Here is a 15,096-nt window from a genome sequence, read left to right as displayed (position 1 = left end):
GATATACCTGTTCAATAAGGCTGTATCTGAAAGGATGCCCAGAAGCCAAAACACTGTAGATTTGGTCTTAATATTCTAGCAGCCTTTGTTACTTTTTTGCAGCACTAGCTGCCATGGCACAGTCACAACTTCTTTTCCCACAGGAATCACTCAGTTCCTGTGCTTTGATTATGTTAAAATCCAACAATTAATTATACAGAAAGATAATTTAATCTTTCAATCTGCTGCTAACATTGATTTGTATGACTACAACCTGCCATCACTAAACAGATATCCAAATTCTCTCTGCTTGCAATGAGACCAGCACTGTTTTTGCTGTTTGCAGAATAACCTGTTAGCATGGCTATGCCATACTCCACTCCACAGATTAAAAGGTGACTTGTTTTTCTTCTGAGGAAGATCTCTGGTAGTAAGGGCTTGTTCATCTAACAGCAAAAAGCCTGAGAAAGCCCTTTGTCTGAAAGCTTAAGCTAGACAACTCACTGTTTGAAATGACTCATACGTTTGGTGAGTGTATTTAGCTTCTACAACATTTTTTTTTTAGAAAGAGGTGGATTTATTTGAAGTCTTTAAACTGAGACTAGATGTAGCTCTGTTGCAGATGAAGACCTGCAGGAGCCATGAATAAAGCCCCTGCACTTAGCTATGTAAGGAACCATATTTGCATTTATCAGAACAGTTCCCTCCGGCCCTAAAGCCTGTGAAACTAACCATCAGCTCCTTCTGCAGCCCCAGGGACATCAGCAGAATGTAGTCTGAAATCCACAGGTTTCTGCAGAGACCCTGCAATGCTGGAGCACAGGTGCTTGGCCCAATCCAAGACACAGGAGCTTTCCAAGGGGGTATAATAGGTTTACTGTCTTCATAGGAATATGGAATCTCTTCTTCCCAGGAGAAGCTTCTGACTTTCCTTGAGCAAACGATCCCAGATACCTTCAGGTTTCTATTTCTTTTCACCAGCTAGAAACATGAGTAAGAGGGAACTCAGGTCCCAGCTGCAGGGCCTTGTCATGGCGAAATCCTGCTCAGTAAGGGTATGGCTGGAGAAGAAAATGTTGGGAAGGCCTTGACACAGGCTGCCTTTCTCCTTTGGTACCGATTTTCATCCCATGGCTGATGAGACTGAGCTATCTCCAACCATCAGATCTGCATCCCTGTCTTTGGAGATGTAGGGCTTTGACATCTCACTAACGTCACAGCCTTCATTCTCCCTATTAATCCAGGCTGCCGCAGGAGTGACGAACAGCCTGTCTGAGGGGTGTTACCACCTTTGCAGGGCTAGGAAGGATTTCCCCATTCTCCAGAAACTCTTGCTTCTTCAGCTCCACCACTGAGATGAAAATGATAGCCTCAGAGTTGGAGTTGAAGTTTAATTTCCTATCTGCAGCTCAGGGCACAGATTTTCCACTGGGATATTGGCAGGAGGTCAGAAATCTGCATTCCAAGCTGAATTGCTTTGAAAACAGTCCTGGTGCCCAGAAACAGGAACGTCTCTCTCACACACACACGCACACGCACACACAGTTGCCTCCCCCTCCACCCAGGCTCATGCAGGGCTCCCTCCATGCCATGATGCATGCATGTATCACATCGCCAAAGCCATTAAACAGTTCAGCAGCTGGTAGGACCCCACTCAGCCTGCTGGTTGCATAACCCAGCTGACAGCAGCAGCTCCTGCTCAGCCTGGCCACTGAAGAAAGTCCCTGCTCTTGCTTCTCACAAAATTTGGGGTGAAAACCTCTCACGTGCCTGAATCACAGTTCATCTCTACCCTGGTCCAGACCTACCTCCTCTGTAATTGCCCTTTACAAAGTCCCAAGGAATGAAAGCCACCACTAATTTTTGGTGTTATCTGCATGCCTTCGCTTTTGGACTTGAACTGAGTATGACTATCTTCCTTTTCCAAGGCCTGCTTTCTTTATGGCTCTCCTGGGACCCACCAGGGGACAAAATGTGAATTATCTTTGATTTTGCTCTCTGGGTATTAAAGAGAAATAGTTTCAATGAGACAAATGAAGCTGATCATAAAGATAATACAGATTTTTCCTCCTGCTCTGGTTATCTCCTGAAGTAGATTTCTTCTGTCTCCCAGGGCATCTTTCTTATTGTTGCTTAGGCTGCCTTTCAAGCAATGTGCAGAACAAAAGGCCCATAATAACGTGAGGATGACAGGCTGCGTAAGAGTAGAGGTCTGCCTACTCTGGTGGCTCCAATCCAACACTGGACAGGGCCAGAAGCTTCCAAGAAAGGTGGAAGAAATAGTGGAGTGGAGTTTATTGCAGTTCATTTCCACTATGGAATAAACTTCTCTATCCCACTGACTAGTAACTGGCTTGTGCGATTGCACCTCTCTCATTTATTTTTAATTGTAATGAATGTTTGTGCTGTATTTCATGTCTTTTCAGAATCTTGCAAATTCAGCTTCACTACAGCATGGCAATATACTTCACACAGAGACATGCAGAGCAAAGCAGTATTTTCTTTTCTGTGCCCAGCCTGCTGCCTTCTGTTATGCCATGTATCCCTCTCCTCCAAGACTATATTGAGACACAAACAGGTGCTCCCAGGTCACTGACTTCAGGCACTCTTTTAAACCACAGATTTTTCCTTGTGTCTTTAGCCTTCTCAGATCCCTAATCATTGGAGCTGACATTCTCTGCATCATTTCTGTCATGCCCTGTCCTTATGGAGACCCTGTTATCAGAAGGGAACTCAGATGAAGCCCTTCCATAGCATGGCATAATCTTATTCAAAGTATTGTCCCTAACCCATTTCTTATGCATTCTAGTCTTTTGTTCACTGTTTTGACTTTCACTGTGCATCAAGCAGAACTTTTCCCTAAATTGTCCTGGCAGACCTGCCACAAACAATTAAATCCATGTGGACTTTCTCTAGGCAGATTTTGCTTTTAGATTTGCAGGGTTGGGCCTCAGCTGCATCTTTAGGTTGTACAGGGGTGCTGCTTGCAAATGTGTACGGCTGCTGAAATCCAACTGCATTCTGGCTACCATGCCTTTGTGGGGACTGAGGAAGGATGTGTTTGAGCTTTGCAAAGGGCAAGCCTGGGTGGAGGTGCATCGGGGTAACACAGAAGATAGTGCCTTCTCCAAGCTGGTGGATTATATTTTCACATCTCACAACATAAAGCTCCAATTAACCCCTCCCCTTGCTACAGCAGCTGAAAGATGCATGGGCCTCCTTCACTGCACAGAATTAGGGTATGTCTGGGAACCTGTTGCAAACTCAGCTGAGGCTGCCAAGGTAACACAAAGAGGTAAAGCACCAATTCAACAAAAGGGCAGAGAACTATCCTTCACCTGAGAGCAGTAATGGTTACACAGCTTCTTTTTCTCATAGCTACTGCTCATACAAAGTCTCTGTCCAGGGACTGTGCTGTCTTGGGGCTTGGGGGAGGGCAAAGAAGAAGAGAAGACCCTGGAGAGCTTGCCCCAGGGTTACCTGTATTCCTGTGGAGAACGACTCTATTCAAACATGGCCCATCTGCCACCATGACTCAGAAATAAAGGCTGCTTTGTTTGGTAGTAGGCAGGTCTACAGTTCTCAGAGCTCAAGAAAGGCCTTGAAGCCCAAACTTTTTATATATCTTTCATGGACTCCTAGACACAGCCCCCAAATCCTCTGCCAAACATGGGTTAAGAATATCTGATCTAAATGTTTCATTTTGAGAGGGTTGTGTACACTTCTGAGTATGGCTTAAGTCCTGCTCTGACTTTTTTTGCCCAAGTCAGCTGCAAGCAAGTTGTAAGCCAAAGGAAATTTTGGATGTTCATTGCATATGTAGTGTACACGCAGCAAAAGCTAGCTGGAAAGCAGAGGCATTCCTCTTATCCTCCAGGGTGCTGCTGCTGGGAGGAGAGATGCTCCTGTCTCTGCAGACTCAGCTAGTCTCGTGCAACAGGCAAACTACATATTCTAGCTATCTTCCACCCCGGGGCCAGTGGAGCCTTGTCTGCCCTGGTGGAATCTGACATGTTCACCCTCCTCCCTCGCACATACATACCTCCTCAGCCCACTGCGCCTGTGGCTCCAGGGCACACAGATGGCCACACCGCTATGCCATTTGCCTTTTGATTCCTCTCATGGGGGGGGGGGGGGGGCTCTGCCCTGCCCCACAGCCATTCACTTAGTAGGGTGCTTCCAGTCCCTTCCCCATCATCACTACTCACAGCCAGTTGCTAATCCCATTTATGCTAAGCAAACCAAACCCAGATATTAATATACTACTGTCCTTAATTTCTCTGCGATTGTAATAGCAGGTGCCTTTAGTGCCTCTTTCAGGGCTACTGGGAAATCTACTCATGGACTGGGAGATTGCAGCTTTCCATATACCTTTTTTCTCATTTCTTGTGCTTCGGGGATAAAAATATTTAAGTTAAAAACCAAACTGTCTCTGCCTCTCACTCCCCCTGTGTCTGGGTGTCTCCCAAATTCTTCCCCAATGAATGGCAGACTTGAAAAGTTCGAGCTTGGTATTACATGACTGGGATTGCAGCCACAAAATTTTGATGTGGTCTGTATTGTGTGTGCTTTTAACAGTATCATACATTCTGTCGGCTGCTTTTCTTTCCACTGGGGTTGTGGGGGAAGAGGAGAAAAATAGAAAAGCTTTGTGTCTGATATAGAAGTCACTGCAAACCGTGGGAGTGGTATGTACCAAAAGTGGTAAGTCAGTGGAGCTCCTGGAGAGACTGGGACTACCTCCTTTCAGAGACTCATTAAGTCCCAGGGTGAGAAAGAGCCAAGAACATGAAGGGGCAAAGAATCAAGGTCACACACACATGTAATAGTCCCCGGGATAAATGAAGCCACATTATGGTTCAGCTCATTTAGGGGAAAACAGTACCAGGTGCTAGACACAGAGTATTATTTTTAATATTTTGTGTATTTTGGGCCTGGATCTCTGAGCTCCAGTGTTGGATCAGCAAGTCAGAGAGGACTACGAGTCCATTATAAAAAGAGGATAGTGGGACAGGTAGCAAGCCCAGTTGGTGTAGCAGCAACAGAGCCCACATGGTCCCTGCGTGAGGGCAAGCGAGTGCACAACACTGACCAAGTGAACTTCAGGCTTAAATACTTTACAAAAGCAAAGCCACACACTTCTAAAACAAAGAGCAAAGCCTGGGAGAACTGTGCCCTGGTTGGAGTCCCAGGGGGGTAGAGTCTGAACTGGATTTCTATGATCTCCCTCCCTCCCACAGAGATTAATTGTTTCATGTTTGTATTCCCCAGTGGATGAAGGGGGGACGGCTCCTGCTGTATATAATTTGTACTAACATCCTCTGTCAGAGAGGAGGACAAGGTCCTGGAGGGGTTTACATGAGGGCTAGCTTTCCCTAGCCATTTGCTCAGGCAAAACGGTTGGGAGCCTTCGAGCCAAGGCTGAGTGACCCTTAGGAGTGCCTTGTATGATACAGGACAGTTGCTCTCCAATCCCTCCACTGTAGAAACAGTCTCAAACACCATAAGCTTTAATGCACCCAAGATGACCTGTATCGACGGCAGTGTGGCGCTTTGGAGATGCAGGGACTGTTCTGTTTTAGACCCAACTGTCCCCAGGAAGCACTGCCAGGGAACTGGGAGGCTGTGCTCGCTTGGTGCAGCGCTGAACCGCCGAGTTTGTCGCTTTGGCAGTTTGCAGCTGGTTAGTGGATATGTTGTGTGAGCCGGCTGCAGGGCTGCCTTCCCACCCCACCCCCACGCAAGCACAATGACTCAAAGCCTCGGACTCCTGGGCCTCGGGGAGCCCAAGGTCTCCGGGTAGGAAAGTGAGGCAATGCTCGTCTGCCAGTGAAAATGCCTAACCACAGCCACGGGGCCCCAGCCGGCCACGGCTGGGGGCTGCAGGCAGCGGCAGGGCCACGGCAGGCTCCTGCGCGAGGGCAGCTGCCAGGCTTGCCAGCCTCGCCCCACTGCACAGGCGGCCACAGGGTGGAAACCCGGGGTGCAAGGGGGAGGAAGAGCCCCTTCCTCGGGAGCCTTGCCCCACTGCCTCGGCCGACGCGGGGCTTCCGGAACCTTCCTCACCTCCTCGCCCCCGCCCAGCGCCGCGGCCCCACAGAGCCCAGCGCGAGGGGTGACACCCGGGGGGGCGGCAGCCTGGCCGCCGAGGCGGCCCGGGCTGCGCTGAAGACGCACCGCCACAGCGCCCGGAGGCGCGGGGAGCGGCGGGCCGCCGCCATGCGGGCCGCGGGGCGACCGGCGCGGGGCGGCGCGGGGCGAGCGGCGCGGGGCGCGGCGCAGCGGGCCGGCGCCGCCGCTCCGTCCTAACCCTGCACTCCTCCCGCGCGGCGCGGCCCCGCTCCGCTCCGCTCCGCCCCGCCCCGCTGGCAGCTGCCTCCCATTGGCCCGGCTCGCGCGGCGCCGGCCAATGGGCTCCCGCCGCGGCCGGCGGTTGGAAGCGCTCCGCGGAGAGCGCCTCCACGCTCGGGGGCGGGGGAGGGGCGCTCCCGCAGCCCCTCAGCGCCCTCGGCCCCCGCCGGCCCCGCGGCGCCCTGCGGCCCCCGGGCCCCGGGCGCCCGGCACGCCGGGCCGCGCTGGGGCGGGGGAAGGGGGCCCCCGTGTCCCGCCCGCTCTGGGCACCCCTCGTCCCGCAGACACCTCCCCTCCGGGATCGGCCCAGCAAGGCCTAAGGGTGGCTGGGGAGGCGGGGAGCGGCCGGCCGCAGGCGCTCGGGGCTCGGCTGCCGCATGCTTGGCGAGGCCAAGGCATGCTGCGGCGACCTGGGCTGCCGGCATGGCTGCTGCTGCCTCACCGCAGCGCCCGGGGTAGCGCCTTCTCCTGGCGCAGCTCCCCAAATCGCCTTCCCCTGACTGTGTCTTGAGCCTCCGTCGTTCCTCCTAGGTCTTGTGGCGCCTAGCGCTGGAAATTGTAAATCCAGGTCCTTGGCACGGACGCTTGATGGAAGGAGGTTTCCGCAGTGAGCTGTGCCTGAGTCTTGCTGGGACTCCGCAAGGCTCCGGGGACAAGGCTGCCACCGGAGAATAACAGTTCACAGCGCCTTTGGTCTGAGGGGCTGCTTCCTGTGTGGAGAGGGAGCTGATGGCACGGCTCGTCTGCAGGGACGCAGCTCCCCTGCGTTGCTTTGGGCAATGCTAAACTCCCTTCTTTCTGTCCCTCTGTGTTGGTTTTACAGAAGGCAATATGTTCTGGGCCTGGTTCCAGATCAGGTACAGGCAGGCCCTCTGCTGCTTGGAGACTGGGTGGCAGGGAGGCATTTGGTTAACTGCATAGCCCAAAGTTGTGGCACTGGAAATAATCTCGGGTTAGCGGAGCATTATCTGGGAAAGACCGAGGGGTACTGCTGGTCAGGGTGCCATGAAGTAGCATTGGATTTTGCAGATGGACAGGCCTGGAGAGCTTCAGCTGTGTCATGCAGAGATCCAGGAACAGCAAGAGGGTGTAGGAGGTTAGTATTGAGGTACACAGGCAGAATGGAGCAGCAGGCATCTGGAGTACCTGAGGGGTGAGAGAAGACACCAAGAGCAATACAGGTCAAGACAGAGGGGCGCCAGAGGGGTTTGAGAGCCAAGAGGTGTTTGGATGATCCCTAGTGCCCCTCAGGGTGCAGATGCACTGACTAGACTGAGGAGTGTGCATAGCATCTGTCCGTCCTGCCTGGATCTTGTTAATGCTGTCAAGACCTTCACTTTCATGAGCACTAAAATTCACTGCATTTTAAAGAGAGCAAAAGGACTGTCTGGAGTATATGGGCTCTTCTTCCCTGGAATGTAAAGGAAACCTCGGCTGTGAAGCTGGAGTGCAGGGGGCTTCATTCCTTAGTGAAAGCAGAGAAGGGAAATGCAGATGTCACAGCTGGGACAGGAGATTTATCTTGGCAAGCAAAGAGGAAAAATACTTTCAAAAAGAAAAGAGAAAACTCATAAGAATCCCCTCCCCATCTGCGCTGCCTGCCAGTATGAGCAGAACCTCCAACCTGCAAAGGCCTTTAGTCTCCTGGGTCTGGGCTGCTGTCCAGCTGGATTAGCCCCTTGCCGGTTTCTCTCTGGAGAGAGACCATTGTAGTGGGAGCAAGGAGGCTGTGAGAACTAAACTAATCCTGAAGGGAGGTTGTCTCCAAACAACTCAGCCGGAGGTGAGAAGGGGAAAGTCACAGTCAAAAGATGGGGGTGCTAAAGGGAGAGGGAGGCACAGACCTAACCAGGGTGACCACAGAGGAAAAGAAGTGGATTCAGGGAGAGGAAGCAGTCCCCTCTTCAACCATATGTGGTGCCCCTGGGCTGTGATCATGGCACCTCAAGGCATCCCATACACAACCGGGCAGGGGAAAAGGCTCTCACCTCCCCAGAAGGCCCCCAGAAGTCTAATACGGCCTCTGAGTGGGGGGAAATAGAGAGTTTGCATTTGGATGTCTGGATGTCTTACATTAGCTCCCAAGATAACTGTTGTACAACAGGAAGGGGTGTTCGAACAAGAAATGCATGCATGCACACACAGTTTGCTATTTAGACAACCCTGAGCATGAGGTCAGGGTGAAAACATGTGGTGGAAACATGTTTGGAAGAGTCAGTGCCTATGTCAGTCACCAGGAGTGGGAGGGAGCAGGAGCCAGCGGCTGACAGATTCGCACTCTCTCCATGTGGCTGAGATGGCCTCAGCCGGAGCAGATTCTCTTGTGGCATCAGAGCAGTTTAAGGCTCTCTCTTGGGCTTGGAGATGAGGTGATTTTTGCCTCCCCTGTACGTGCATACACTGGTATCTCCCCTTCTGGTGCTGCCTCCCCATCCTCCTAAAATTGCAATGGGGGGGATGGGCAGCCAGAAATCAGGCTTGGATCAGGCAATCCAGCACATCCTCGCCATTGCGTTTCTGTCCCTTGGCTGCCCCCTCCCTGACCGCTCACTAGTAATACAGCTTTGGAAACACATCTCATGCTATTTCTTGGCTTTGAAGCATAGTTAGGAGAAGGAAGGAGGGTGTGAAAGGGAGGGGAAGATAGCAAGAGGGAATAATGCAAAATGAGACTCTGCTGTGAGCTTTGTATCCCATCTGGAAGCCGTTTTCCCCCAGTACACTTCACACCCGCTCCCTCTGGGCCAGGATGGTAAGGATCACGTTTCCCATTTGTCTGGTCCCCTTTGCTCAAGCCAGGCCCATCTGCATGAAAGCTACTGGAGATACTTAAAGGAGAATCTCAGCAGAGTTGCAGAATCCTTCATTGTCACAATTAGAAATATTTGGCCAATTCCCAGAAGAGCAGGAGCTGGAAGATGCTCCCAGGGAGAGAGTCTACACCTTGAAGAGACTGCAAGATGAGCCTCCTCTGCTTGTGCATGTCTGTATGTCCCACCTTCATTTGCGTCCAGGTCCTGTGGACTCTTTTGTGGACCTTCCACTTACATGTGCGCCTCCTGGTCTGCTGAGATTTTCACTGCAACAGTGTGAGCAAAGGCATGTGCAGGTCCTCAGCTTTGCTAGCCCCAGTCTGGATGGGAGGAAAGGCTAGTGGCTGCCCAGCACCTCCCATGGCAAGTGACCTTCTTGGAAGGACCACTACAGTCCACTTGGTGAGAAGGAGTTGGCACATCCTGGGTTAGCTGGCTGAATCTGAGCTTATTAGCAGTGGGTTTGATGGCATCTATCCAAAACAAGCTTTGGGCAGCCCATCACACTGCCCATCTCAGTTGTATCTGGGCAAGAGGACACTTTTTCCTGTTACCAGGTGGTTACATGCATGGATACCTTTACTGCTTAGAAGTCTATCCTAAGGTTAACATTATCTGTTGGTATCTCTCCTCTTGGGGAGAACAAAACCAAGCCAAGATACAGAGCAATCTCCTTGGGACTCGGGTTAGCTTCCTGCTTGTCCTTTAGTCTCCATTGTGGATATAGCAGGTTATAAAGCTGTGTTGTCATCTTTTACTTTGTCCTTCCCTTCTCCTACTTTCTTTTGCCTCCAGTCTCTTACCATCTTCTCTGAGTAAAATACCAATATTCAGCTCTGTGATCGCTGTGGGTAAACTTCCTATTTCAGGGCTCCTGATCCCTTGTGCCATCTTTGATAATAACCATAATTATTCCCAATCGCAGAGAATAGCTAATCTCCTTAAACACAGTATTCCCTTCTCTCCACCACTCCCATTTAGAGATGCTGAACTGGTAAATGTGTGCTTGGTGAAAGATGAAAAGGGGCTGCTTTAATGAGAAGGCATTTCCAAGATGTAGCTTTGCTGGAGGATCAGACCCAGGATCTCAGGGAATGGTACCTGCTGCAATATTTGTAGATTTCCAGGGAAAGTGTGAGCTTCATTCTCTGCTCATCACCCATGTTTTCTCCTCATTGTGCAGTAGGTCTCCATCTCTTGGGAGAGAACGGGCTCTTGAGGAGCTGACCTCTTGTGCATTTGGGAGAACAGCAATGCTTCCTCATTTCCAAGCAGGGAGGTCCTCCAGAAAGCCTGCTTTGTGGTGTCTAAAAGAAGTACCCAAAATCTGCAATTACTTCTGCCAATAATGTTGCCTGTGTCAAGGTTCTGATATTCAGCCCCTTGCCCTCATTACTGATCTGTCACCCCTTAGCTGCCACTGAGGTGACTCTTTGGTTTTAAAATAAACCCAGAAACATAACTCCTCTTCCGTGTGGGCAGGTCTGTCTTACAATGGGAAGACCACTGATTGACCAAGAGAACTAACTGTGGTTGAGATGCTGCTAAAAGGTAGTGTGTGGAACTCCTGCGTAAGTGCAACTTTTCCCTCACTGTCTTCACTCCCACCTCTGCCTTTGTTAATGCAAGGTTGTGAAAGAAATTCGAAACACAGGAACATCTCGGGTGTTTTTTCCTGCAGCTGTCCATCTGGCCCCGGTCCTCCCTGAGGCTTACACGGTCATTCTAATTTTGATGGTTATGATAGTATGCGATTTGGATGCCTCACGGTGGACCCAGCTCCACTGTGCTCTCCACTGTGCATTGGCAGACAGAAGTCTGAATCCCTTCACTTTTCTGCAGTTGCATTCTCACCCTTACCGTAAGGCTATCATGTCCATATCCTGTGTTTGCTTGTTTTGTTTAGAGAAAGCAAGACACAGAACAGCTGTTATATGAGCAGGCACTCTTTGGGGTTAATGTTCAGAACTGTACACTCTCTCACCCCTCTCTGCTATAGGATGGGACAAAACCTGGTTTTCCAGTGCTTCTTGATAAATATTTAACACAGTTCCCTCTGCTGACTCAGCTGCCTTCTAAAAAATGGTTGTGCTCAGCACAGATGGGAAGTGTTTTCTGTCACTTATTCAAGTGCAGAAGTGCTTCTAGGCAACTTGGAAATGGCTGGGTAGATTTTACCAAGCTATGTCACCACCCCTGCTGCTGGTATGGGAATGAGCGGAGAAAACTTCAGCCCAGACATGCCAGGGAGGGCCTCAACACTGGGATTTGGCATGAATGTGCCTCCTCCACCTTATCTGCACATGCAGTGTCTGCCTTCCCAGGAGTGGCTTGGATGGTGTTGTGTCAAGCTGTCACTCAAGACAGTGTGAGGACAGGACAAGTGGGAAGGAAGCAGAGGGCGAGGAACCACATGTCAGGCAGAATGCAGGCATCATGGATTCTCCCCGCTTCCAGCATGCTCCAGGGGCATCTGATTTTTAAATCAAGTGGCTGGGGGTTGGTGCCAGAGGGGGAAGGGCACTGCCATGTTGCAGTTTGCTGCAGCTCTCCTTCTCCCCCACCTTGTGGTGGGAGGCATGGATCTGTCCTGCTGGAGTCTACTTCACTCCCCAGCCTCACCCTAACCCTCTGACAGCCAGTGTTCTGTTGACAGAGTGATATTGTGCTCAGGTAAAACAAATATACCTTCTTGTAGGAACAGGAACTTGCAGGCTCCAGCATCCGGGGTCCTCTGGCCAACTCCTCCCTCTGTCCTACTGCTGGGGAAAGAAAGGACTGAATACACACCATGCCCTCCAGGGCTTCTCTGGGAGCCTGGCTCTCTCCCGAGCTGGGCCATCACACTGGAATTCATTGGCGTTCATGAGTCTGCTCTAGGATCTGCATGCTCTCTCCCACTCTCTCTCTCATCCATACCCTGTTGCTCTTGGTATTTCAATATGCTTCTTTCAATGCCTTTCTGCCCACCCAGATGCTTTTCCAGGCGGGGGGGGGGGGGACCCAGTCTGACTTTGCTCAGCTCTCTCCAGTTCATTTAAGTTACACAGTTCCGTCTGTGTAATATAGTCACTTGAATGTATCTGTCTTTTCTTTCCTCTCCCTGAGCCAGAAGCCTCAATCTGCCAACAAATAGGATAATTTTTCAGCTGGTGTTTGGCAACCATCATTTTTCTCCCTGCCTAACCAATGCTTTGTTGTAGCAAATGGAAAAGTTAGTGATCTGACTTCTGAACAGGAGAATATGCCTCAAAGGAAGCAGGTTCCCTGCAGCATCAAGAACCCAGCTCCGCACCAGCACTGGCCAGATTTACTGACTGTTACTGGAATGATTAGTGGAATGATTGTTTGTTGTTAACAGCCCATCTGTAGTGTTTAAACTTCATTGGGGAGCAGAATTTCACAGGCATTATCTGGCTGGAGGACAGCCTCATATGGTCCACAGAGGGGCTGTGAATCCCAGAGGAAATTAAATACAACAGGGGGGCCTTCCTGTTATGTTGATCCAACTGATTTTTTTTTTCCCCTGATAGAAATCAGCAGCTGGTTTGGTGCTCTTTGGGGCATCAAAGCGCCTATTGCTGCTGGCAGAGAACATGAAAAAGTGCCTGTCACTAAGGACAGGTGCTGAAGAGTATGACTTTCTGCCACACTTGCACTTTGTTATCAGAGGGATTTCTTGCCTTGTGCTCTTTCTTATGCTAGATGTCATAGTGAGAGGATGCTAGGAAGCACAGAAGAGTTTCATAGGTGCTTGTGGCATAAATAAAAAGGTGGAAAAGTTACACAGCACCTAGGCCATTTCCATCTTAATTCAAAGTGGTTTTTTTACAAACCTGATGGGAGCAAGGGACAGGAACTACTTTTTGCCATCCAAACAGGTTTACTGGGGTTTGGCTCTCAGGGCAGGGGAAAGCTCTCAGATCCCTCTTGGAGTTCACACTAACACTCTCTTTCCTTTGGTCCTTCCTCAGCATTTCTCTGAGAACCTGGATCACTTCTCTGACAACATGGAGGATTTCTCCAACGAGCTCTTCAGCAGTTTCTTCGATGACCCAGTACTGGCTGAAAAGAACCCGCTGCTAGACATGGACCTGGATCCACCCACTCCAGGCATCCAGGCAGAGCACAGCTACTCCCTCAGTGGAGACTCTGCTCCCCAAAGCCCCCTCATGCCTGTCAAGACTGAAGATAATGCTAACGGTGAGCATGAGACATGCACACTGCACAGCTTCAGGCACATCTGTTAGCAGAGGCTCTGGCTGTCTTCTGTATATAAGGACAAACTGGCTATTCCTTGGACTTGCGCATGGCTAATCCAGGGAAGAATTTGATCTGCTGCTTTCTGAATACAGCCCACATTTTTTCCTTCAGTTTGCTCTCTGACTGTCACATTGCTCCTTTGCCGGGCTGTTATTTATGAGAATGGTAATTGGTTGTGGTTCTGTGCTCTGCCAGCTTCTGGCAAGCAACAGGCAATATCTCTTCAGGACCCTGCAAGCCTCGGTGTGGATGCCCTAGATCCAGGTCTGTTTTGGCACCAGTCAGCAGGGTTTTGACTTGAATATTGGAAGCATGAGTCTCTGGCTGCAGCCAGTGCTGGTACTTGTGAAAAGCTAAGTGACTTCCTTACCAGCAGATCTTTTAGCAGGAGACAGAGAGGAACAGTCATTTCAAAACCTATTTTTAAAACAATTCATTTCAGGATAATTTATGATGGCTGGATATTTTTAGAGCTGTCCTTGCAGAGAGTCCTGCAATTTGCGGGATTGTGTGGGTGTCCCAGCAGCTGATGGACAACAGGCTGCCTGAAAAAGCAGTTGCACTGGCTCAGTATATACAGAAGAAAGCCATTCCTTTGTGTGAGAGTGAGGCCTGGGACAGAGGCTTTCTATCATGGCCAGGAATGATCCCAGCTCTGTGGTACAAATGCCAGAGCAGGAGGAGAGGAGCTGCCCTCCATTGCCTGTTTGTTCCCTGCAAAGGGCACAGCCATCAGCACCACATTCCCTAGGGGCCACTCGGAGAGGTGCTGTGAGAGAGGCTCATGGCATGAACAAGTTCTGCCCTAGCATCAAAAAGCTGTCCATTTGCACGTGTCTTTCTCACTAGCCTTAACCCCAGCATGTTCTTGGAGGGCGCTTGGCCTAAACAGGCAACCAGGCAATTAACAGAAAGCAAACCAGCATCAGTGCACACAGACACATGTTTATTTTGCTCTAGCAATGAGGAGGATGAGGAATGGGGATGAGAAAAGCAAAAAGCATGAGGTTGTAGAGAACAGTGAAATGGCCCTTGGAGTCAGGCTGCACAAAGCTACCTCAGCAAACTGTCTCAGGGACACTTGTCACCACTTCTGCTCCTCTCATCTGTATCTGGACATGTCTCTGCTTCAACTGTAGTCTCTCCAAGGCAAGGCCATGATGCTCCTGCATGGAGGGTGATATTCATCCTTGGGCAGAGGCCAGCACAGGGTGTGCAGCTTATAACCCAGGAGAGCTTGAGATGGACCTGGCATTTGCTCTCTGAAGGTGCAATTTAGTTCTCTACAAGGGCATAAGGCCCGAATATTAATGTGGCAGATACAAGGGTATCTATGCACCCAGTGCTGCAGTGGGATAATTCAACCCGTCGTTCCAGGGCCATCTTGGCTCATAATTGGATGAGTCATATTCTAGTGCAGCCCTGAGTCAGGTCCAGTATTTGTAACACTGTGCAGTTGTTTTGGCACAGCTCCATCCAGTCTCCGTCCTTTTTAGACATTCACTTCAAATTAATTACCCAGGAATGGCTTTCCTTTAACATTAACTGTGGTGTAGCCTGCCTGCTTGGTCTGCAGAGCTTCCCAGGAATGCCCAGGCTCTCTCCAGGCGTGGAGCTGGCTGAGGCTTGTTACTTATCAGCTTTCTTCCAGCTTTTCTGCAATCTCCAACACTTCCAAATCCTGCCCTTT

At 50.4% G+C, this 15,096-nt stretch overlaps 1 protein-coding gene across 3 annotated transcripts in view; it reads left to right on the top strand.

Moving 5' to 3' along the window:
• CREB3L1 (cAMP responsive element binding protein 3 like 1) overlaps positions 1–15,096 on the top strand; it is a 49,787-nt gene that overhangs the window by 14,082 nt on the left and 20,609 nt on the right. For all 3 annotated transcript variants that reach the window (XM_067296413.1, XM_067296412.1, XM_067296411.1), the window contains exon 2: positions 13,118–13,346. In XM_067296413.1, coding sequence (XP_067152514.1) covers positions 13,118–13,346 — 229 coding nt within the window. The remainder of the gene's footprint in view (positions 1–13,117; positions 13,347–15,096) is intronic.

The sequence above is a fragment of the Apteryx mantelli genome, chromosome 4 (genome assembly GCF_036417845.1).
Source record: "Apteryx mantelli isolate bAptMan1 chromosome 4, bAptMan1.hap1, whole genome shotgun sequence".
NCBI lineage: Eukaryota > Metazoa > Chordata > Aves > Apterygiformes > Apterygidae > Apteryx > Apteryx mantelli.
Note: the sequence above shows the minus strand (reverse complement) of the source record. Positions and strands in the feature narration are given on the sequence as shown.